The sequence below is a fragment of the Brachypodium distachyon genome, chromosome 4 (genome assembly GCF_000005505.3).
Source record: "Brachypodium distachyon strain Bd21 chromosome 4, Brachypodium_distachyon_v3.0, whole genome shotgun sequence".
NCBI lineage: Eukaryota > Viridiplantae > Streptophyta > Magnoliopsida > Poales > Poaceae > Brachypodium > Brachypodium distachyon.
In genome coordinates this window covers 44,240,215-44,265,174 of record NC_016134.3, presented here as the reverse complement: position 1 = coordinate 44,265,174, position 24,960 = coordinate 44,240,215, and the positions used below count along the sequence as shown (strand labels likewise).

At 46.8% G+C, this 24,960-nt stretch overlaps 3 protein-coding genes and 1 pseudogene across 3 annotated transcripts; 2 read left to right on the top strand and 2 right to left on the bottom strand.

Moving 5' to 3' along the window:
* The first annotated feature begins 954 nt into the window (after positions 1-954).
* On the top strand, positions 955-6,535 carry LOC100823211. The gene is made up of 10 exons (XM_010240283.3): positions 955-1,279; positions 2,442-2,467; positions 3,736-3,820; positions 3,898-4,107; positions 4,438-4,560; positions 5,099-5,156; positions 5,239-5,312; positions 5,743-5,831; positions 5,916-5,987; positions 6,237-6,535. Exons 1-9 carry the CDS (start codon positions 1,190-1,192, stop codon positions 5,983-5,985), a joined length of 825 nt encoding a protein of 274 aa, XP_010238585.1. The 5' UTR covers positions 955-1,189; the 3' UTR covers positions 5,986-5,987; positions 6,237-6,535.
* On the top strand, positions 6,288-8,980 carry LOC100845019 (annotated as a pseudogene).
* A 2,318-nt stretch (positions 8,981-11,298) lies between these two features.
* LOC100844710 (tyrosine N-monooxygenase) lies at positions 11,299-13,334 on the bottom strand. The gene is given in 2 exon segments (XM_024454835.1): positions 11,299-12,124; positions 12,282-13,334. Coding segments are annotated over 2 exon segments (1,695 nt in total). The 3' UTR covers positions 11,299-11,482.
* Positions 13,335-17,203: 3,869 nt separating this feature from the next.
* Positions 17,204-19,844, bottom strand: LOC100844404 (tyrosine N-monooxygenase). The gene is made up of 2 exons (XM_003576885.2): positions 18,876-19,844; positions 17,204-18,626 (listed from the first exon to the last, which is right to left on the bottom strand). Exons 1-2 carry the CDS (start codon positions 19,842-19,844, stop codon positions 17,985-17,987), a joined length of 1,611 nt encoding a protein of 536 aa, XP_003576933.1. The 3' UTR covers positions 17,204-17,984.
* Positions 19,845-24,960: the final 5,116 nt, after the last annotated feature.

Sequence of the window (24,960 nt, the reverse complement as noted above, 5' to 3'; positions counted from 1 at the left end):
TTCTTCTGGTTCGTTTCTTAATCTTCTTCTCTTCTTGATTTGATACAGTTTGCTTGTATCAGGTATATGGGTAAAACCAAATCAATCAATTACGGACTAGTATGGAAAAACAATCAGAAGGGTAAAACCAAACCAATCCAAGTGTGTAGATCGATTTTGTTTTCCTGTACAGCATATGTATCCGCATGCTATGATTGATTATTCCAGATCGATTTCTTCGTTTTTCTTCTATGTGATGTTTGATGGATTGCTCCTGATCTATCTTCTCTGAATTTGATTGGGAATGCATAAAATCAAACCGTGATGAATAGTTCATCGATTAATTTATCAATAGCATAGAAAAAAAATTGACAGAAGGATTAGATGAATCGATCGTGTGGATCGATTTCCGTTTCTTTTAAAATCATGTGTGCGGATCGATCTCTTTCGATATCTTCTTCGCCTGATTGATTCAGAGATTGGTTGCTTATGATCCATTTTCTCTGTAAAAGCATGTTTGCGCATGATCTACGCATGATCGATCTCAGATCGATTTCTTCTGCGCCGCCTGCCATGTCCATAGGCCTTCCGCGATCCTACTATTTCTTGTTAGGCCAATTCATCTCTATGGAGAGCAACTTGCGTGATAACGTGTTAAGAATTGGGAGTAAAGGAGATACAGACAAAACAAAATGATTCAAATGTGTTCTTTATTGATGATCATTGTATATAAAGGATTACAAATGGTGCCACCAAAATGTGTCTATTGGAAGAGATGCCACAAAAAAAGACAGTTACATATTTGAGAAAGAGTGAAAAGACGTCTCCCTTAAATATGGATTCCTACATATTTAACACCTGCTAAATATAATTCTAACACAGGGCATGCGAGACTTCGCTCACTATGCGGCCCACGCACACGCTGCCTCAATGAAGCCCAGCCCAGCACATTAAACTGACCCCACTAGTCTTTGCGCTTCCCGACATCTATATCGGGGTTCTCTTTACCTCGCCGCCGTCAAGAGCAGCTTGAGAAGCTCGTCGCTCCTGGGCGCCGTGCCGCCGTCCTCCTCCTCCTCCTCTTCCCTGAGCGCAGCTGGACTAAAGTACGGTACGTGGAGTGCAGATCTATCCGGACTCCGGACCTGACGAGTTGGCAAGGAAGGAACGGGACACCGCTACCGAGAACGTTCTAGAAGCTTCTAGGAGGATGAGGAGCTGGGCTGGCCGCCCCGACTCATCCCTACTCGCCCCGTTCCTCGCCGCCTCTTGCCTTCTTCTCGTGGCCGGATCGCATCAGGTACATCTGTATTAGTACTGCTGCCCCCCTTCCCTCTTGCTGATTTCTACTGTAGATTACGCGCTATTGCTGCTTTACCAGCCGTTTCGATGCAAATGGCCACTCGCGTTCGTCCATGGTTAACCTTTAGATTGCTTATTAGTATTGGTTAAGTTTTGTGTCAAATCTAGAGCTCGATATGTATTTATGGAGTAACCCTAGAATTTCGTGCTGTAGATCATCCAAGTAGTGTGAGGGCTGTGGTTCGTTTTGGGCGTTCCTCTCAAGGTGCAAGCGGTTCCCGCACATCAGCTTATGTCCCACCTCTAGGCCAATCTCCAAATTTTCAAGTCAAATTTTGGCAAATTTCGTGAACTAGCAAGTCCATCGTGGCCTAGAAGTGGGACACAAACGGGATTTCACTTGCATCCTTGGTCTGGCCATTTTGTGTTGGTATATTCGGGGTGATTCTTGTGTTCTCTTGCAATGATCTTTGCAAGTTTTAGTGTTTGGACTTTGGAGGCTGGCTGGCTCTATGACTGTATCTACACCCACAAACAGCTCATTTAACTTGTTTTTGCATTGCTCTTTGAAGTGTGGTTGCATACAAGGATTGATTGCAAATTGACAATTTGCTAAATGATTGGCGGACTGGAGGTGATCTAAATCTTATGCATGACCAAAGCTGGTTATGTTGTGGATGTGGTTGTGTTTTTTTGGTGTCATCCATAGTCCAACTGTCTGAGCAGAATGTGTATGAATTCTATTTACCTTGAAATGAATACCAAGTTCTTTTTGTGCATGAATCTATGGTTTTATGGTCGTCGTAATGCCATGAGTTATTAGCAATGCCATACCGCGTTGCATTATTCCCTGATGTGGTCAGACTAGCACATATTATTTTTTAGTTCTTCCTATGAAATTTTTCTAGAAGAATGTTGCACCCTTGGTTTTGTATATGTACGAACTGGATGGATAAAATGTCAACAATAATTCATCTGTTTTTTTTTCTTGCAAGTATCCAGTTCTTAATCATGTAAGCATAAGCATGTTGTGATCCACACGCGAATAAAAAGTGTTACCTCCTCTTTACTATTAAGCTTACTAGTTGTCTTTGATGTTAAGATGAATACCTGATTTCCTTTGGCTGGCTAATTTGGATATTCTCTTCTTTATGCTCCAGGAAATCCATGAAGCTACAGGATCCAGGTACTAAGCTTAAGATTGCAAACTAGTTGGTATGCATGATCAATATTCTATTCTGGGTTGCCATATGAAATAAGTTCATCATCTAGATTCCTGAAGTTACACTGTTTTTTGTCCTAAGGTCCTCATGGGGATCCTAGTAAAGTAGCTCTTCACCTATGGCCTGTTAGAGACACTAGATCAGACTCCAGAAGGATAAGCCGTGGCTAGGAGACACTTGAGGGCTGACCAGATCTTGGCGAGGATGCTCTGTAACCAGTTTAGATCATATAATCAAAGTGCATTTTGTAATATGTCGTGGCAAAGCTGAACCGCATTCTGTGCCATGGAAGAATAGTGGACATATGTCTTCGGAGGACTAATCAGACATTTCTTAAGCGATAAGAAGCGCAAGTATCCATACCATTGGAAGGGTGAGAAGAATAAGAAGCTTTGTTACTGCCTGCTTTCGTTGTATTTTCAGTGTATTGGTATAAACACACATCTTTTAATAAAATTTGGCCAACATGAAGACCAGGCCGCTCAGAACAAAAGGGTTGGGTGAACAATGGTGGCATCCACAACTCAATGACACACATCTGAGCTGTCTTCTGCTAAGACCTCCGTTTTGGAATGGATGCAATTTGGCTGAAGCTGAAGACTTGGACACACAAACTAAGTTCCATATCATTGCTTTTACCAAGCAGATTTTTTTATTTAACAAAAACAAAGCAGAAAAGTAAACATCATCCTCAATACCTATCATGTCATGGAAAACAACAACAGTCAATTATTCTGGAATTACTGAATAAGATAAGTAACTGAACTAAGCAATAACAGATGCTATAATTTTTTTTTATCAGTTTACATGCTGCTGTGGAACCCTTATAGTGTATGTACTATTTTTATTTTCAATTTTTTAAAAGGAAGCCTGCTTATATATATTAAACCAAATTGGGACATAGAGGTCCCACACGAACATTGTGTTGCATGGTTACAGATAAGGGCATAAAAATGAACAAAAAACAATTACAGAATAGCTCTTGGATGCCACACACTCTACAGCTGAGAGAGTTAGAAACATGCATGGAGCCGTAAGGCATTCACACATATCCCGGGAGCTCCTCCACCACCGACTGGCAGCAGGTGCTGTCGGCAGATTGCCACAGTCAGTTGCAACTGGCTACCCTGCCCGAGAAGAAGGCCTCTGCTTTAGCGAGTCATGTTTTATGTATAATTTTGAGACACAATACTGAAGAAGTGAAGAGTTTTATGTTTCCACTTGTTGCCAGAATTCATCATCAAACAAACCAGCACACACATGAGGTGCATTGCTCAAGGGAAAGGAGCCGTGCAGCTTGGAAAGCTATTGATGAGGTATGGCATGAATGTGACTTCTCACTGTACTGGTACATCCATAAGGACATTACAGGTTAGACTCTCTTTTTATGCAGTATTTGATGCCCTTCGTGGAAAAGGAGAAGTATGAGCTACCAAGCAAATGCAGGCTTCATGCTGAAAATGACATGTTTCGGGAACAAGAGGAACATAAGATCCATTTTGATGTAAACGAGTGGCGTTGTGGTTTCTGCAAGAAATCCTTTCGAGCAGAGAAATATATCGATCAGCATTTTTCAAACCGGCACAATAATCTTTTGGATAATGTATGCTTCTTACTGGCTGTCATGACTTCTTTTGTCTTTTATTATTAATTCCATTGACAACTATATCTGTTTCATATATGTTCACTTAATATAATTGTATGTAGTCAATGCAGTTGTCAGAACAAGTGTGATGGTTTCTTCTTTTTTTTTTGCCTGTTCTTTTCATTTATTGAAGAAACAGGATCAATGCTAAGTAAGACCAATTTTATGGCATTTTCTTGGTCATGATTATTAACAATTAACTTGTTTGATTTATCCTGGTCAATTCAACTTTGTATATTTAGTTTTGTTTGGATTCATGAAATGCTAAATCTTAAATTCTTTCTTTAGAGTCAAGGAAGATGCTTGGCAGATCTTTGTGGAGCACTTCACTGTGATCTGACAATGGAGTTCAAGAAACCAAAGAGTAAATGCAATGCAGCTGCAGCTGCAAGGAATTGTCATCTTTGTGAGGTTATTATCATTTTGTTTGAACTGCCCTAAATATGTTTGGTTAATTTTTTTTTCTGATCTTGTGGGCTTGTTGCTTGTAGCATACAAGATACATATCCCTATGCTTGTCATATATATATGTTTGCATTACATAATGTCTAGACGTATTTTGTTATTCCTCTTATCTGGTATATATTCTGATATTGCCATTCTTGTTTAAAACTATTGTTCTGCACTGTGATACTGATAAGCTGAATTAGTTCATGCATGCAGTCCTGCTGGTGTACTTGCTTCTTTATTCGATGCACTTGTGTGAACATGGTATTTAGATTTACATGTTTATCTACATATGGATCTGGTAAACTGTTGTTGTTGTACCCACCTGCATGTAAGCACTATGAGATGATCATGACTCATGATAGGAGAGTTAGAACGATTGCTGCATGTTTCTCGGTACTTTTGTTTATGTATTGTCAAACAACAAATGTGCTATATGCCTAGATATCATTAGGGTTTAGTTGCAATAGCAATATTAACTCCCTTTAGCTTCTTCTAACAGAGCCTTGCAGATAATTGCTTCCCTGTTAATCAAGGGCATTCTGCCAGCCGTCTTCATGGTGAGTACTGGTTAAATGCACTGATCTTATACTTATATTTTCTCCCATTTAGGCTTCTTTACTGATGCAGCTTGTTCCACAGAATTTTTCTTGCGGCAATTCTGTGATGCCCACACTTGTAATGGAGACTCAAAACCTTTCCCCAAAGGTGGCAGGGTGAGCAACTTTTTACCTCAAAAACCATGTTTGGAGAAAAAAGTTCTAAACTTATTGTGTCATGTTGTGTCATTAAGTTTTGTGTTAGGCAATTAAGCTTCAAGTAAGCAAAATAACCTTTAAGGCATGCTAACATTTTATTCAGAACTCAGTGCTGTGTTATTAACCTTTATGATGTTTTTCGTAAGATAAGATCATTCATTTTAGTATGTTCTAGATCTGTTGATTTATTATAGTCTACCTTTCTGATTGACTGATCTTAATTGCTACGTAGTGCAATTTGAGTTTCTCAAACTATTGCGTAGCTTCACACTTTTGCAATGTTTTCATTTTCTTTTATGTTTTTCACTAGATTCAGGTTCTGGGAAAATTTATAAAAAAATAAATCCCCTTCCAACTTCCTGTTGATCATTACCCTTTTTTTGTGCAGAAACAAACAAACAGATTCTATTTGGCTCTCTGCATCTTGACATTGCTGCTCTTGCCCTTGTTCTATCTCATAGTCTTCTTGCACCAGAGGTTTGTGGTATTTACTTTTGTGGAAATGAACCCTTTTATTTCTGTTTGAACATTTCCAGGACTGTTCTCATATTTGTTGTGCAGGGAAATGAAGAAAGGAGTTCAAGTTTTCAAGCGAATTCCAAAAACTGTGCACAAGAAAAAGCCGTCCTAGTTGTAAGATCCCTCCCTGTACCCATTTGTCCGAGTCTCCTAAAATATCTATTCAGTATTTTTGGGCATGATGCCAATTAGCCACCCTATCATCGATATGTTCTTGCCCAAGTTCTTTAAATATCTACTGTTTAGATCGTCATTTACTTCTAATGTCTACCATTTAATTCCATTACTGAAAAAATGAAAACAACTCCCTACTTATTTCTTTATTAATGTGTATCTCCTGCTTGTTCTACTTCCCTCATACAGATGCTGAGCCGCAAGAGAGGCAGTCACTTGTCTGCGTAAACCGGAAGTCCGGCATCTTGTTGACTTAGACAACTCGTTCCTGGAACTTGGGACTTACCCTGTACAGACAATCTCAGGAGACTATTGTACATTTCAAAGAATGGAAAATGTCGAAGGTGTCTTGATATTATCCGCTTAGGCCCTCTACTGGGGTAAGACTGTTGAGTACGAACATTTACATAATTTGCAATATCTATTCGAGGTGTTACTTGTGATCTTCCTAAATATTTTTAGTCTTTTCACTGATGATTATTGCCATATGTGCCAATGTGTCTTTTTGTTATGATCTGAGAAAAGATTCAGAATTTTTTACACTCAAACAACAACTGATCTTTGACATATAGCCATGCATAAACGATTATCTCAGTATGGCCTTCAGGGCTACAGCAGATCTTCCTAAATATTTTTAGTCTTTTCACTGATGATTATTGCCATATGCGCCAATGTGTCTTTTTGTTATGATCTGAGAAAAGATTCAGAATTTTTTACACTCAAACAACAACTGATCTTTGACATGTAGCCATGCATAAACGATTATCTTAGTATGGCCTTCAGGGCTACAGCATTTATAAAACAATACTAAGATGTGTATTTTAAGGAAACCAGAATTAAGGAAAATTTCAGTTTGGCAAGACGAAATCTTTCTCGGATTATTATAGTAGTGAGGTGGAGTGGTGGAGGGGTACTGTTGACATATATTGCTCACCTCTCTCCATACTGTTAGGATGTCATCTCCATGTTTGTAAAAGTTGGCTTTAACAATGGAATTATAATGGACACATCATATATTTGTCAAGCTTTGATTCTTTCTGGATGTGCTTTGGAATCTGTAGTTGAAGTGTACTATGAAGGACAGGAAGATTTGGAAAGAGAGTGCAGATTCAAGCAATCCTATGGATCTTCTGGAGCTTTATGGTGCTACAACAGATGGCTGTTTGTCGGATCTGATCGAGGGTTCTTTTGAGTCTCAAGTGTTGCTGCATAAGCTGCTGTCACCTCTGACTTAAGTCATCAGGGAAACATGCTGGCTCTCTTGAAATGGTCAGATCTGGTGTCTGGGATAAGTTGATAGCCGACTAAGGCTCTATGCTCTGCAGCTGATGCAGTTTATCACAGGAAGGAACCTGAAAAGTCTTTGAAATGAGGTTGTTTCCCAGTCTCCCAGGTACAGCCGTGGGAGTTATGGTGTGAGCCTGGAACGAGTGATTCCGTAGCTGATGGAGCTGAGTGCCAATGCCAATCCCTCTAGTAGCATCACAGGGACTCTAGTGGCACTCAAGATGATCTAGTCAGATGATTACTGCAGTTCTGCCAGATGCTAATATTACACCCGAAAACCGGCAAGTCTAGACTCTGCAGTATCTTGCTTCTTACACTTGCCGGATGGTGCTTCTTCTGTTAAAAGTGTTGCTGTTCTGGAAGCAGTTCTAGAAGAGTGGGAGCAATTGTTGTTTTCCAAAGAAGAATATGTTCCTCCTCATGAACCACCAAATGAAACAACTGTCTGGAGTGATGGATGGAATGATGGTTGGGAGGCCCGACCTGAAGAGTTGGAGAGTCTAACGAAAAAGCAAGGTGGTGCATTGTTAGCTATTCATCCCCTTCAGAGTTGTTGGATGGAGCTTATCAGAAAACTTGCTGGGCGTGGTGAGCTCCAGGAGATCATTGAACTTCTTGTCTTCAAAACATAGCGTGTTGCTAGAGGACGATGAAGCACACCACTTGGTTGAACTCTCATCTGCGCTGAACTGCTTCATGACTCCCAAAATCATGCTGCTGCTCCCATATGAAACTCCAGTCAGAGTGCCTGCAAATGGTTGAGGCCAAAATGAGGGGAGGAACTGTGTCCACCTCATCAAATGCTGCCGATTATGAGCTGCTGGCATTGGTTCTGTCATTTGGAGCCCTGCAGTAGATCGCTGCAGAAGAGGGATACTGCAAACTTTTCTCCCATATATGCCATCTCATTGTACAGCTTGCTCGGTCATTCTAGAATTATCTCTGTGTATCACTGGAACGATGAGTCTAACACACTGGAGACATCTAATTTAAATCAGTCTTTACTGTTTGGTAAGGTCTTGTCCCCCTGTTTCATAACTGAACAGTTGCCCAAAGGAGAGTTATCTATTTGCTCGGTTTGTCATTTCAAGATGGACGCACACCCATCCATCCCTTGGCCTGATGGATGTGCGACACTACCTCGAAGGTCAGGATGCTCAAGCTCTGCACGTTGGGACTGATGCATCTTTTACTTAAAGGGAACAACATATAAGCCACACATTGTCGACTCTAAGATAAAAAAATGGTTTCTCTTTTGCAAGCTGTGTTGGGAAGCCCTTCCGAACCTTAAGACATCAAGTCTAGTGTAAATTGTGACTCAAGGCTGCTAGTGTAATTCAGCGTAACTGTAGCATAAACTGTTTGCAAGGCAAGGTGAATATTAAAAGGTTTCAAACTAGCAGTTGCAGAACGTTTGGAAAAGCCAATAGATACCATGTTCTGCTACTCGATAAGAATCTACATTGCATTCTTATGTTACGTAGGTCAATTGCATACTTTCCCTTGGTTTCATAGACCAACAAGTACGACACATTTCAATTGTTCGTTAAGTTGTAAACAGGGCTTTCTTTTACTGTATCTGTGTATCAGCCTTTGTGGTACAATATTTTTCAGCTGCATGGGTAAATTGTAAACCCTGTTCACTCTCATGTATGTTCGGTTGTACGAAACCAAAGTTCCATGCATCTCCAAGTAACCGACAACAGGTAGGTAAATGTGTGCTATGAGTCTATGACCGTTGCTGAGAAATGCTGAAGGAAGAGCTCTGGTGAGTGCTGTTTGAGATGTCGTAAAGCCTGTTCTCAGTACGCTTTGGCGGCTTCATGTCAGGTATGGCCGTATGGGCGTGGGCATGTTCTCCGTGATCGGTCATTTTTGTACTTCTGTTGTAGTGCTGCTACTTGCTTGTAGTTGTAGGCGATCGAGGTGTGATTTTTTTTCAGGGATACTGACAAATAAATTGTTTGGCATGTGCTTTAGTCAATGACATGCCAATCGTGTCCACCCGCAACCCTCCAGGTCTCGTCTTCCCCCTGGATGCGGCGGACCAGTTGACGGCGATGCCGAGCAAAGAACCAGTGGCACCACCGTTCGGTTTGATGTCCTGACTACGTTTGGGTTTACAAGGCGCACGATGAATTACGTTAAACTTTTGAAAAAAAATTACATTGGTAATATGAGATTATTGCAGCACAAAAAAGATATATTATTAGATTCGTATTAATTTTTTTCTAATGATATAACTTTTCTATACATATACTAAATATAATTTGAATAATTGGTGGTTAAAGTGTGACACAAATTCGATAGGAGTCTTATAAGTCCAAACGGAGAGAGTAGAAGAGAAGACGGGTTGATAGAACGATACACCCTTTTTATTGCATTAATTTAAAGAATGTCACTAGCGCGTGACGTCACGCATTAGCTCGAGCGCGCGAACACTTTCTGACACACGGACGGTAGCATGCGTGAGTAATTTACATGCAAATAGTAAAAAAAGTAATTGCATGCATGCATATAGAATCACGTCCAGCATTTTGTAGTAACGAATTTCAAAATATTTTCTCTCTCAAACGGTGTACTTGGTTTAGATCTGTCTTCACCGTTGGAGTTGTCTCGACGAGTTATTCGAAACTAGATCCATATTGACATGTTTTGACAAAAAAAATTTCGCTTAAAAGTTACCCTCAAAGAACTAATGAAGTTACCACCTTATAACCCGTGAAGTTACCCCATAATAAAACACAAATAACCATGTGCCTCCATTCGTCTTGGTAAAAAATCTAGCACCTATCGCTGCATCCCGCATCTCCTCCACTCGAATCGAGATACCACCTCCATTTGAAATGACTCACACAAACTCATCTCCTTGTCATCCATACTGTACACAAATTGCCACTCCCATAATGCATATAAATTGCCATCCTTTGATGAACATAAAATTGTCATCCCTAACGCACACAAATTGCCACCTTCGACGAAAACAAATTGCCACCCATAATGCACGTTGATTGCCATCTCTTTGAACACAAATTGACATCCTAATGTAGACAAACTGTCACCTCTAATGAACATAAATTGCCAACCCTAATGCCGATAATTGCCACCCTAAGGACCACATTTAAACATTGTACGTCCATCCATTTCGGTCAAAATCTTGCACACACCGCTCGCTCCACTAGCTTGATTCCGTCGTCATGACCCTGGTCTCGTGCGGGTGTAGTGAGTGTGCAGAGCTCCTCCCCGGTGCAAGCCTTGCGGGAGAGGCACCACCGCTCGATCCACCCATCGATTACAATTTGTGTACAAGCAGCCTGTTTCGCCATCCGATAATATGTAAAGTCACCACCCAATAATATATGAAGTTGCCACCCTACTAGTAACATAATACCACGTGTCAATTATATATAAAATACGGTGGCGATTTTGGTTTCAATGGTACCATCCAATAATATGTAAATCACCACCCAATAATATATGACGCTGCCCTATTAATAATAAATTACCTCGTCATAACTTCATACAATGGCGATTTGTGCATCACAGTTGCCACGTGGTAAAGTTGCCACCCAATATATATATATGAAATAGTGTTGTGTTAGGAATAGATTAGCGCATGTTAACTTTTCTTAAACAAGTGTGGTAATTTGTGCATTACCGCATGGTAACAGAAGGGTCAAATAAATTTTCGACAAAATATATACGAGAGATATCTACTTTTGAAACTCTCATCGATACAAAGTTAACGGTGAAAACGGATTGTGGGGAATCGGACAAACGGTTTAATCTACAAAATATTTTGAGTTTGCAAAAAAACTACTAAAAAAAAGTACATGGAGAGAGCATGCATGCTGCTGTAACAAAACAAGTGCATGCATGGGTCGTGCCCTTCCCGATTAGCAAAAGCAAAAAGAAATTGCATGCATGCAGGACATAGCGCAGCAGGCGGCAGGCAGCGCTCGAGCGCGTCGCGCAGCCGAACAAACGTGCGAACGTGCGCGCAATATATTTTCCGATGATTCCGTAATTTAAATCAAGGAGGATCTCTGTTTTCCCCAAATGATAATATAGCTAATCCCACACATCATAGGAGTTACATGGCGATCGATGGACCTAGCTCGATCTTTATTTGCAGAAACACAAACTAGCTAATTAACTGGTTGAGCAGCCGCTCGGTAGAGGTGCACCGGGAGGCGTGGCTCGGCATGAAGCAACAGCGGCTTCTCCATGAAAAGGTCATGCTTGCCCTCCTTGAGATGGATAACCTCCACGCCTTCAGGCTTGCTCCAGGTGAACCCTTGCAGGAGCCTCCCGAAGAGCATAACGCTCATGGCCGTCCCGAGCCACACGGCCATGCACCCGCGACGGCCCGTGCTGAAGGAGATGAACCTCAGCTCGTTCTCTGTCAGCGCCACATCATCGTTCACCAAGTGGCGCTCCGGGTCGAAGCGCAGCGGGTCGGGCCAGACAGCCGGGTTCCGGCCCAGCCCGACCCGGCTGAGCATGACGTGGCTGCCCTTGGGGATGTGGTAGCCCGCCACAGTGGCGTCGGCGAGGGCCACGTGCGGCACGTTGAAGGGCGCCACCGGGTGGAGCCGGAACGCCTCCCGGATGCACGCCTTGGCGTACTGGAGCTTCGGGATGTCCGACTCCTGCACCAGCCGGTCGCGCCCCACCACCTGGTCCAGCTCCTCCACCGCCTTCTCAAGCAACTCCGGCCGGTTCACCATCTCCGCCATCGTCCACTCCACCGCGTTCGACGGGTTGTCCACCGCCGCGAAAACTATGTCCTGCATGAATTCAATTAATCTCGGAGCTTTGATATTTTCTCAGGCGACTGAGAACTCACTGTATATTTTTCTAAGTCGATGCGAAATAACTGTTTGATCAAATCACATGAGATTCACGCAATCGGAAATGATGAGAAATAATTATTTCTAAATCGACTGAAAGATAAACACTCCTTTTGATTTTGCTACGTGCTCACTTGCGTGCATGCATCGATGGAGAGATCTAGAAGAGGAGTTAGTTCTTACGTACCCTGCAGAGAGCTCTGACCTCGTCAATTGAGAGCAGCGCGCCCTTAAACGAGATGAGGATGTCGAGGAAGTCCTCGACCTCCTCCGGCCGCCTCTCGCCAGACTTCCACTGCCGCCACCTCTCAAGAATGACCGCGTCGTGCAGCCTGTCGATCTTGACGAGGGCCTCCCTTACCTTCTTCTCATGGCCATCGAGGTCAAGCCCGAGCAGGCACGGGAGGTAGTCGCTGACACAGAACGCGTAGACCATTCCCAGCGTGGCCAAGGAGGCGTCCACGTGCTCGACCTCCAGCGGCCCCGGCCCGCCGTCCTCAATCCCCCCTCCACCAAAGTATCGTCTGCCGAACACGAGGCGGCGGATGACGTTGCCGCAGTAATGCTGCGCCACGTGCCTCACATCCACGGTCGTGCCTTGCAGGGCGAGGCTGTATGCGTAGCGTGTGAGGTTATCGGCCTCTTGGGCGCGCCTCTCATGGAGCCAGTTATGGCGGGAAGGGCAGACGATCTCCGAGAGGACCACCCGGCGCATGTTCTTCCATTGCTCCCCGAAGGGTGCCAGCACGACATCAACGTACCCACCACTGACGGCGCCCGAGGCAAAGCTCAGTGGGCGGGACGCGAAGTTGGCGTCCTGCTTCTGGAGCACCTCCCTGGCGATCCTGGGGCACGTCACAGGGATCACGTGGACGCCGCCGAGACGGAAGCAGGCGATGTCGGTGCCTAGCTCGTGCATCACGCGGTGGATCCACCGGAACGCTGGCTTATTCAGCGTCATCTCCGGCAAGCTTCCCACCACTGGCCATGGCGATGGGCCCGGAGGAAGAAGTCTGGGCCCAGGCCCAACCGGTGGTGCGCTGAAGATCCTGCAGCTCCTCCTTGGCAGAAACCTCTGGAGGAGGTACAGGAACGTTGCCACGAGCAGCAGCTGGGCCACGGCCACGGAGGAGAAGGATCTCAGCATTGTTGTGGCTAATTGACTACACTACCGGTGTTGCGACTTGCGAGGTTGCTAGCTTGCTTGCTATGAACTGCCTTTGCACGGGAGGCCCTATTTATAGACCTCCAAACATGTTGGATGTTGCCTATCCCGATTGAGGCAAGTCCCAAAACCCACGTGTTTCTACTCAAATCTGGACAGATTGAAAACATTAATTGTCTACATGTGTACTGCCATATATGGATCAGAATCATAAGCATTTTTCACGGTTCATCTCATTTTGGGGAAGTATTTAACGGGGCGCTACTTTAAGAAATGAAATCTAGAAGATTTGGATGAAAGATAGGATTAAGATCATGCATGGCACGAGTTACTCGTGATGATAATGGTTGCGTGGATGTATAAAGATGATCTGAACATATTTGTACCAGTATCTCATATTTGAGCAAGAAGTAAAGGCATACCAAATATAGAGGCAATTAAATACCAGAATTTATTGACTCATTTTTACTTCCAAATTTCAAAAAATAGGGTGCGACGGGCTACACCCCTTCTAAACACACTCTTCCCCGAAATTTGACATACCAGAGAAGAGATGCGGGTACTCGTGCAATGCAGTACCTGGCTGACGTCACACAATAGTTTTTAAAACTTATTTAAACAACAAGAAAAAACCAAATTTCAAAAAAATAATTGGAGTTCCTTCAGAATTAATGGAATTTATTTATAGGATGTTTATTTGAAGAATTTGAACACAATATTTGGAGTCAAGAAAATATTTTGAAATTGAAAAGTTGAAAACATTAATCACCACCAATCCAATATCAATCTATGTCATCTAAGGATCTTTAACTAAACAAAAATTTAAAATGATTAATTCCCTAATAACTAAATCATGTTTTTGGAATTTAGAACAAAATTTAAGATTCCAGTTCAAAATGATGAGAGCTAAACACGTTCTAAGACTTCTCTCTTTTGATCACTTGTTTTCAATCAAAAAGGGAAATAAATTCACCAACGCATATGTACCTCGGTTTTTTTAACAAGTTTATAAAATGATATTTTAGATCATCTGTACAAATTTCCATTGCATTTCCAAATTCAAACTTTAGCAAGGTTTGTATTTTCAAATGTTTTCAAACCTTTTGAATTCAGAAAATTTGAGACCACCACCATTTGAGTCAGATCAGCTCAAGGCCCTGAATCCAAATGTGCAAAAAATGCGGGTCTGCCCAATTCAATATTAATTATTGAACAAAATCGATGAAATCAAAGTTTGGTCAAAAATACAGTTCAGTTGTTTTGCTCAACCCTCACATTCTCCTCCTTCTCCCTACCTTCAATATCACTACCAGTGGACCTCGGACCCACCTAGCAGCCACCCATCCCTTCTCTCTCTCTCTCTCCCTCCCTCCCTCCCTCTCATCTAGACGCGTCCAGAGCGCACCTTACACTGTCGTGCCGCCTCATCTCCTCTGCTACGGCCCCATCCCTTAAATGGTGCCATGCCATGATCTCTTCCATTTTAGTCGAGCCCTGACGATGATATCCCAGCCGGGTAGCCAAGTACTGACTGAAGAAGAGGACTGACTCAAGGCATGAGTCAACCACCCGGCCTTGAAAGATGTCGTACAGGAGAAGGAAGCCATGTATGAAGATATAGTAGAATTGTAATCGTAGATAACTTGTATACGAAGCATGCCTCGCGCATAACTTGTAGAGGAAGAATCCTAAGTATCTTAGAAGGCGGACGTGCGCCGTCGGAACTGTCCACCCTAACTTCCTATGTGTCAGCCCCGTGCTACCCCACTCGTTTCGGAAGACGGCGGGACCATCTTCGTCGAAGGTGCAAGATTTCACCGAAAGAAGCGCTGATTGCTCGCTTAGGATGGGTGATTTTTAGAAAAACCTCCGCGGTCCCATTTTTCGCAATCGAGATTCCCTGGGGGTTAGTCTTGTCATTCTGCGGCCATGGGAAAAAACCTAGCTCGATTCCATGCCTGGAAGGAAAAGTCGTCAGTGCTTTGCATTCACCTTGAAATCTGCTTCGTCGGTTCCTAGAATCGCGGCAATCAAGGCACCTGAATGGATGGGGTAGACGACGTGCTTCGGACGTGCGCCGTCGGAATTGTCCACCCTAACTTCCTATGTGTCAGCTTCGTGCTACCCCACCCGTTTCGGAAGACGGCGGGACTATCTTCGTCGAAAGTGCAAGATTTTACCGAAACAAGCGCTGATTGCTCGCTTATGATGGGTGATTTTTAGAAAAACCTCCATGGGCCCACTTTTTGCAATCGAGGTTCCCTGGGGTTAGTCTTGTCATTCTGCGGCCGTGGGAAAAAACCTAGCTCGATTTCATGCCTAGAAGGCAAAGTCGTCAGCGCTTTGCTTTCACATTGAAATCTGCTTCGTAGGTTCCTAGAATCACGGCAATCAAGGCACCTGAACGGATGGGGTACCAGCACCAGTTGAGGAGATACCTGAGCCCCAAGGAGAGGGACCACCACCAGATGAGCCCTCGGAGGATGAGAGACCTCCGGAGAAGGACACCCCCGCCACCAACACCTGCTCCAAGAAGGGAACAGATGGAGCCAGCACCTTCGCCGCACTCTCTTAGTTGAGTTGGAGACCACCACACTTTTCCCTTAGCATATAATAAATATTCGCGTGCGTGTTAGTCGTTGACCATACAGGACTTTGTTGTATGGCGACGTAGATCGTCGGTTCTTCCTTTATATTTTCATCTACTTAGGCCGTGGGCTATCAATAAATCACTCCGTCGTTTTATTGGATCTTTAAAAGAATTTTTAATAAAGAATTGTTTGTGTGATTGATATGCTTGTGTCTATTTGTGGGGGAATAGCTATCCTCAGTCCTTGTCCATCTATATTTCCTCATATTTGCTATCCTAAACAGATGCCGCCAAGACGCCAACCCCGCAGATGATGATGATGATGAAAATAACGCAGATAGGAACAACAATGCAGCTTTAGTGCAACAGTTACTTGCAGCACAGACTCAGTTTATCCAATTAATTACTCAGCAGATGGCCAACAATAACCAGAACAATAACCAAAACAATAACAACCAGCACCACCCACCACCCCAAGTTGATATGTTGACCCGTTTCCTGAGGCTACACCCACCCACTTTCTCAAGCTCCCCGTAACCCATTGTGCCAGACGACTAGCTCCGTTCAGTCAACAAAAATCTGGTAACTGTTAACTGCACTCATGCAGAGAAAGTAAGATTTGCCGCTCACTTGTTGGAAAGACCAGCCGCATCTTGGTGGGAAAATTTCCAGATTACCACCCGTATTGAAGATGTCACATGGGACATGTTTCAGGAGGCTTTCCGTACTGCCCACATCTCCACGGAGGTACTCAGTTTGAAAAAGAAAGAATTTCAGAAACTGAGGCAGGAAAGTTGCACAGTGATAGAGTTCATTGAGGTATTCAACAGTCTGTCCCGTTATGCACCTGACGAAGTGAATACCGATCTCAAGCGCCGCGAGAAATTTTTTGATAGTCTAAATGATGAACTCTCTGTTCAGCTGGCAGTCGCCTACACCCCCACCTATCAGTACCTGATAGACAAGGCCATTGTCCTAGGCCTCCTTGAGAGGGATAACGTAGTACTCGTACCTTAGATTCATGGTGCGCAGTTGGTTCGACGTATTTTAACTAGTACTCGTACCTTAGATTCACTTTTTGTGCCACGAGAATCCATGAAGCAAAATATTCTCTCTTCTGGCGATTCTTCGTTACTCGTTTTTCTTTACCAGTTTACCCAAAGCATAGGCACTTAGCCGTTGAGCAGGTAAGAATTAACAAATAAGATTCGAAAACTTCCTTTACTATCACACAGGTCGCCGCCAAGCGAAAGACGTGAGAGTATATATCCTAGGAATGCTTGGCGCGGCAATTTTGTTTTCGTTCTTAAACATCGAGCTAAAATTTTTTTTGTTACACGAAGAATGCCTGCACTTTGAAGAACATATTGTGCCTGGGCACCAGGTAGGATCCGACGTGGCGGCGATCCGCGACCGTGAGGCCGCCGCGCTTGCCATACCTGACAGGAACGTGGTGACATGGAGCACCCACTCGCGGCCGCCGTCCCGCGCCGCGCGCTCCACGACGCAGAACCTGGCATCCCCCATGTGCGCCAGCACGGCGTCGCGCCGCCCGCTGTCCGGATCGTGCTGCTCGCGGCAGAGCCCGACCCACGCGTCGAGCTGGGCCTCGAAGAATGGCAGCAGCCAGCCGCCGTGTCAAGTCCACTCGCTGAGGTCCGGCCCGGTGCCGCCGGCCCGGCGCTGCTGCGCGGACACGAAGACGGTGCGGCCGTCCGGGTGCTCCGCGGGTCGAAGAGAACCGGCGAGCTCGAGTCGGCGGGGCTCCACGTCCACGGCCTCTTGCCCATCCATGCCCAACGCCCCGCACTATGGAAGACGCCGGCCGCGGCGCGCACGAGGATCTTGTATTTCTCATACTCATTAGACGGCGATGCGTATAAGAGAAGACACCTAGGGGTAGTAGGACCCAATACACCCTTTTTTTTATTGCATTAGACTAGATAAATCAAGGGGAATCTCTCTTTCCCCCCAAACACTAGCCACTCGATCCAACACCATATATGGAGAAAATTGGAGTTATTTCCCAAAGCAGCAGCTAATTAACCGGTTAAGCAGCTAGCCGCTCGGTAGAGGTGCACCGGGAGGCGTGGCTCGGCATGAAGCAACAGCGGCTTTTCCATGAAGAGGTCATGCTGGGCCTCCTTGAGACTGATAACCTCCACGCCTTCCGGCTTGCTCCAGGTGAATCCTTGCAGGAGCCTCCCGAAGAGCATGACGCTCATGGCCGTCCCGAGCCACGCGGCCATGCACCCGCGACGGCCCGTGCTGAAGGAGATGAACCTCAGCTCGCTCTCTGCCAGCGCCACGTCATTGTTCACCAAGTGGCGCTCCGGGTCGAAGCGCAGCGGGTCGGGCCAGACGGCCCGGTTCTGGCCCAGCCCGACCCGGCTAAGGAGGACGTGGCTGCCCTTGGGGATGTGGTAGCCCGCCACAGTGGCGTCGGCGAGCGCCACGTGCGGCAGATTGAAGGGCGCCACCGGGTGGAGCCGGAACGCCTCCCGGATGCACGCCTTGGCGTACCGGAGCTTCAGGATGTCTGACTCCTGCACCAGCCGGTCGCGCCCCACCACCTGGTCCAGCTCCTCCACTGCCTTCTCCAGCAGCTCCGGCTGGTTCACCATCTCCGCCATCGCCCACTCCACCGCGTTCGACGGGTTGTCCAGCGCCGCCAAAACTATGTCCTGCATGAACTCAATTAATTTTGGAGCTTTGCTATTTTCTAAGGCGACTGAGAACTAACTATATATTTTTCTAAGTCGATGCGAATAACCGTTTGATCAAATCACATGAGATTCACGCAATGGGAAATGATGAGAAATAATAATTTCTAAATCGACCGAAAGATAAACACTCCCTTTGATTTTGCTACGTGTTCACTTGGGTGCATGCATCGATGGAGAGATCTAGAAGAGGAGTTAGTTCTTACGTACCCTGCAGAGAGCTCTGACCTCGTCGATTGAGAGCGGCGCGTCCTTAAACGAGATGAGGATGTCGAGGAAGTCCTCGACCTCCTCCGGCCGCCTCTCGCCAGACTTCCACTGCCGCCACCTCTCATGAATGACCGCGTCATGCAGCCTGTCCATCTTGGAGAGGGCCGCCCTTACCTTCTTCTCGTGGCCGTCGAGGTCGAGCCCGAGCAGGCATGGGAGGTAGTCGCTGACACAGAACGCGTAGACCATCCCCAGCGTGGCCAAGGAGGCGTCCACGTGCTCGACCTCCAGCGGCCCCGGCCCGCCGTCCTCAATCCCCCCTCCACCAAAGTATCGTCTGCCGAACAGGAGGCGGCGGATGACGTTGCCGCAGTAATGCTGCGCCACGTGCCTCACATCCACGGCTGCGCGCTGCAGGGCGAGGCTGTAGGCGTAGCGTGTGAGGTTGTCGGCCTCTTGGGCGCGCCACTCATGGAGCCACTTATGGCGGGAAGGGCAGACGATCTCCGAGAGGACCACCCGGCGCATGTTCTTCCATTGCTCCCCGAAGGGTGCCAGCACGACATCAACGTATCCGCCGCTGACGGCGCCCGAGGCGAAGCTCAACGGGCGGGACGCAAAGTTGGCGTCCTGCCTATGGAGCACCTCCCTAGCGATCCTGGGGCACGTCACGGGGATCACGTGGACACCGCCGAGACGGAAGCAGGCGATATCGGTGCCTAGATCGTGCATCACGCGGTGGATCCACCGAAACGCTGGCTTGTTCAAAGTCATCTCCGGCAGGCTTCCCACCACCGGCCATGGCGACGGGCCTGGAGGAAGAAGCCGCGGCCCCACTGCCCCAGGCCTGGCCGGTGGTGAGCTAAAGATCCTGCAGCTCCTCGTTGAAAGAAACATATGGAGGAGGTATAGCAACGTTGCCACGAGGAGCAACGTTGCCACGGCCACGGAGGGGAAGGATCTCAGCATTGTTGGGGCTAATTGACTACACTAAAGGTTTTGCGACTTGCGAGGTTGCTAGATTGCTTTCTATGAACTGTGCCTTTGCACGGGAGGCCATATTTATGGACCTCCAACCCAAAACCCACGCGTTTCAACTCATAATCTCGAAAGATTATTCTAATAATTGTCTATAAATGTACAGCCATATCTATAATTCGTACCCATTAAATGCATTTATTATTTGCATGCTCAAACCTGGTGCTTCACATGCAGCAGCAAATAACCCCCCGCTAATTCTCTTCACATGCAACCCGTTCATCTCAGCAAAGTTTAATGTGCATTACATAATTAGGCTGCCTTCTCACCGGCCCACGTCACCATTCCTCTGTTGCAACGCTGACTATCATGCAGCAATTGAAGATTCCAGACGTGTGCCTTTTTAAGTTTCTATCATGCAGTAACTGAAGCTTGAAGACTCAAAAAAATTCATGGGCGCTTCCTCTTTTCCTATTCTCACTGAGTCAGCACACTACCGACTGGAGTACTCTAGAAGGGATACAAACAGTCAATCCCTTCGGTTGATTTTTATCCGTGTCCACCCCCATGACCTCTGCTGCCACAAACATCCATTTGCTTCTTCTCCCTGTGCATCTAACAATTCAACTCGAAAGCATTGCGGCTACAGATTTGGTCCAGATGGCCACCGGCAAGGAATCCCTCTCAATCGCTCTCCTCCGCCATGTTCCTACCTCAGCGCCGATCACCATGCACTCCATCCCTCAACCTCAGGAAACCTCCTGTATTTGATCTCGACATAGAAGACTCAATTTCCCCTCGCTCTTGGTTTCTTATGCAGTTTTGCACTGAAGCATGGTATTTGTGCTGCCCCTATCTAATTTCTGTAACTTTTATTCTAATTGATATGTTTATTGGGATGCTTATGGTAAGAATCGAAGGAGCAGTTCTGGCATCCAACTTATATTATTTGAACAATAAGATTGTATGATATGGTATAGCTAATTGTCAGGGATGGATGTGCAAGTCTCTGGCCCAGGACTCTCTTCGCTATTGTCTTGGCTTTGTACGATTTTTTTTTTGCGCTGGAATAGGGAGTTGTATTAATAAGGAAATGCCATATTACAAACTCTAGCCTGTTGCTCAAGAGGATCACGGGTAGGCTCAAGGCTCAGAGCAGAGGCCTTTACACCCCGACTACCTAGAAGATTATACTTATGAGCTACAGAAATATTCTCCATATTCGCCAAAGACTTGCCCTTGACATCAACCGGTTTGTGCCGAATATTGCCCAATGTATCCAGGTAGTTGACAAGGAACTGGGCGCTCCCAACCACAGAGGCACGCCCGTCGCCGAAGATCGCATTATTCCGGAGATGCCAAGCACGCCACAATAGCATCATGAGGCGAGCTCTCTCTCTCTCCTTGTTCGCGCCATAGAGCGGGATCTGAAACCATTCAACTCCTCGCCCAAGTTTGACATTGTACGATTGAAAATGATGTTGCCTTTTCCGCTCACAGCCTCAAAACCAACGTTTCCAATCCATTTGCCACAACAGGTACATGCAGATCTGATCCCCGGTGCTTAAATCTCTTCTTCTTCCTATATTAATTTGCTTTCAAAATTTATCCATCCGATATTGCTCTGATTGATATTTTTGCCTAATGTTACACAAGTACACTGATTGTTGTCTCAATGGATGCTGGCCATTTATGGATTACCCTCTACTAATCCGGTGCCTTATATATTTTCTTCAACTATATATGGATGACATGGTTTCATTACTGTTGTAATATAATAAATTTCTTACATGAGCTGGGCTGCAATCTTACGTGACGACGACCAAGTCAACTAATCCCCAAAGATCGGTCAATTTGCCAACAAAGCATAGCCATGCCAATTAAGCGCCGGTCAAAGGAGTCAATGAGTCAAGCCTCTCATGCCATGATAAAAAGTGAAATGGAGCTTGAGTAGGGGCCAAGAAAGGTGTAGAGATGAGTTTACCACTTTGTCCTCACTTTTCCTCTCCCTCAAGGGTAGCCATGGTCTTTTGTCATGGACCTCTAGGCTATAAATACCCTCCCCATGGAGGCTTGTATCATTCACTCTCCATTGGAATAAGATCAAAGGGGACAGGGCTAGAGCAACCTAAGGAGCCCGCTCTTGAGTTCTTGGGTCGAGCCTAGTCTCGACTCGACCTCGGGGACGCGACTTAGGAAGCCCAGCTTCGACCTCGACTCAAAGTAGAGAGATTGGGTTAGAGTCTCGAGGGTATCCCAACCTCGCTACTTGGGAAGACAAGTTTGGCCCACTCCGAGGCGGCCCCTAGAGATCTCTCGCCATAGGTGATTTGGGAAGATGAGTTCGGCCCAAACACCCGGCTAACGACCCCCTCGAAGCCTCTCTTAACATAGGACTAAGTCGTACCCGCAGGGTCGACCGAACCTATTCAAAAAATATCGACGTCTCAACTTGCCTAAGTGTACGGCGACCTTCGCTATAAGGCCGGCGTACACGCCCTACATACAATTCTCGCACTCGTGCCATCGAGCATTAGCACCCCTTACTCCTGTTGTTTTCTAGAACAACAACAGTGGCGCCGACCGTGGGGAACCCTCGCCGCAATTGAAGATTTGATGGGGTGACACCCTTGCCGCGAAATCTACACGGTTACAAACGAAGAAAGCAAACGCCTCGGGGGCTCCCGAGGAAGGAGAAATTCTCACCAATCCGGACGTTGCCGCAAGCATGGGCGCTACGACAGAAGTCGTGGCCGCACCCCCGCTCCCGGCCGTCCCCGAAGGAGCCGAAGCACTCGGAACTGTCGTAGGCGGTCCTTCGGTCCTCACCGACGTGGTGGCAAGGATCAGCGAGCTACCTGCGGTTACCGCCCCCACAAGGGACGCGGAACTCGGTATGCCTTGTTCAATGGGCTTCACGCCACCTCCCCTGCAACCGGTAGTAACGTTGCCCTCGGAGCCTACAATCTGCCTGTGCCAGAACACTCCCGCCAGGGCTTTCCGGCGCTCCGCTGCCCAGTTGGATAGTTCATCAGCCGCGAAGTTATCCTTGCGCTTGATGTGCTCGAATCGCAAACCCTTGAACTTGCATTCCAGCTTGCGGACTTCATCCACGTACGCTGCCATCTGCGGGCAGTCGTAGTCCTTGTTAACCTGGTTGATCACGAGTTGGAAATCCCCGCAAACAACCAGGCGTTTAATATCGAGGGCGATGGCCGCCCGCAACCCGGCGAGCAACCCCTCGTACTCAGCCGTGTTGTTGGTGGAGTTGGGGAAGTCGAGTTGGATGGCGAATTTCAACTGGTCGCCCATAGGTGACTCGATGACGACTCCGGCGCCAGCCCCCTGCAGGCTGAACGCGCCGTCGAAGTACATGACCTAGTGGCCTTCGTCCAGCTTGCCGGGCAGGCTGGTCTCCGGCTCCTCTTCTATGCCTGTCGAGGTCCATTCTGCAACGAAATCAGCCAGAGCGGCACTCTTGATACTCTTGGTGTTCGTGAAGTGCAGATCAAACTCCAACAACTCCATCCTCCTCTCGGCCACTCTCCCGGTGGCTTCGCGGTTGGTGAGGGCCCGCTCGAGGCAGAACCCCGACACCACCGTGATGCGTTGTGCCTGGAAGTAGTGGCGCATCTTGCGTGATGCAAGCAGGATCCCCAGTAAGAGTTTCTGCACTTGCGGGTACCGTACGCGGGCGTCGCGCAGCACCGTGCTGACGAAGTACACAGGGTGCTGCACGAGTCGCTTGCGTGGCGTCGACGCCGCCGGCTCGATGGCGGTTCCTGGGTCCGAGGCGGTTGTCGGGGCTGACTCAGCCCCAGCCCCGCAGGCGTAGTTCTCGGGAGATCTCCTTCTCTCTCGGCAACAAGCACCGAGCCGACCACTTGGTCAGTCGCCGCTAGGTAGAGCAGCAGCGGCTCGCCCAATGGGGGGGCGATGAGGATTGGCGGCGACTTCAGGTACCGCTTCAGGTCCAGGAACGCCGCCTCAGTCTCGGGGGTCCAATCAATCGGGCCCTTCTTCTTCATTACCTTGAAAAAAGGCAAGGCGCGTTCACCCAGCCTTGATATGAAGCGCCCCAGCGCGGCTACACATCGGTTCAGGCGCTGGACGTCCTTCACCCTGCGGGGAGCCTACATCTTCTCGATAGCTTCCATCTTCTTTGGGTTGACCTGAATCCCCCTATGTGAAACCAAGAAGCCCCGAAGCTGCCTCGAGTCTACACCAAAAATGCATTTCTCAGGGTTCAACTTGAGATTGATCTTGCGGAGGTTATCAAACGTCTCCCGCAAGTCATCAATAAGCAAGTCCCCGCGCTTTGACTTGATGACGATATCATCCATGTAGGCCTCAACGTTTCGGCCTAGCTGTGGTCCCAAACACTCGTGCAATGCACGCTGGAATGTTGAGCCCGCGTTCTTGAACCTGAAAGGCATGCACGTGTAGCAGTAGCAGCAAACCGGGGTGATGAACGCCGTTTTCTCCTCGTGCTCGACTGCCATCTTGATTTGATGGTAGCCGGAAAAAGCATCCAAAAAACACAACAAATTGCAACCGGCAGTGGAATCTACTATCTAATCAATGCGGGGTACAGGGAAAGTGTCTTTGGGACATGCACGATTAAGATTAGTAAAGTCTACACACATGCGTAATTTATTTTCCCCCTTGGGTACTACAACTTGATTCGCTAACCAAGTGGGGTACAGTACTTCCCTGATAGCCCCGCAGCCTTCAGCTTGTGCACTTCTTACTTGATGAAGTCCTTGCGCTCTTGTTCTTGCCGGCGGATCTTCTGCTTAACGGGGCGGGCGTCTGGACGCACCGCAAGTCGATGCTCGATCACCTCCCTAGGGACTCCGGGAAGATCCGATGGTTCCCAAGCGAGCACGTCGGCATTCTCCCGGAGGAAAGTGATGAGGGCGCTTTCCTATTTGGCATCGAGGTTCGCACCGATGGTGACGGTGCGCTCCTCACTGCCGGCCTGGAGGGGCAGCTTCTTCACCTTGGCGGCCTCCTCCTTGAGCTTCTGGCCCTTACCGAGGCGTGAGCTCGAGCTTGTGCTTCCCTCGGCAACCTGCTGCGGGGTAACACGAGCCCTCTTCGCTAC

Excerpts from the sequence above, each read along its gene's own strand:
- LOC100823211 (XM_010240283.3), top strand. The coding sequence starts at position 1,190 with ATGAGGAGCTGGGCTGGCCGCCCCGACTCATCCCTACTCGCCCCGTTC. Across the intron at positions 1,280-2,441 it reads TCGTGGCCGGATCGCATCAG|GAAATCCATGAAGCTACAGG; the intron begins GTACATCTGTAT and ends TTTATGCTCCAG. Across the intron at positions 4,561-5,098 it reads GGAATTGTCATCTTTGTGAG|AGCCTTGCAGATAATTGCTT; the intron begins GTTATTATCATT and ends TTCTTCTAACAG.
- LOC100844404 (XM_003576885.2), bottom strand. The coding sequence starts at position 19,844 with ATGCTGAGATCCTTCCCCTCCGTGGCCGTGGCAACGTTGCTCCTCGTG. Across the intron at positions 18,627-18,875 it reads AGGTCAGAGCTCTCTGCAGG|GACATAGTTTTGGCGGCGCT; the intron begins GTACGTAAGAAC and ends GAGTTCATGCAG.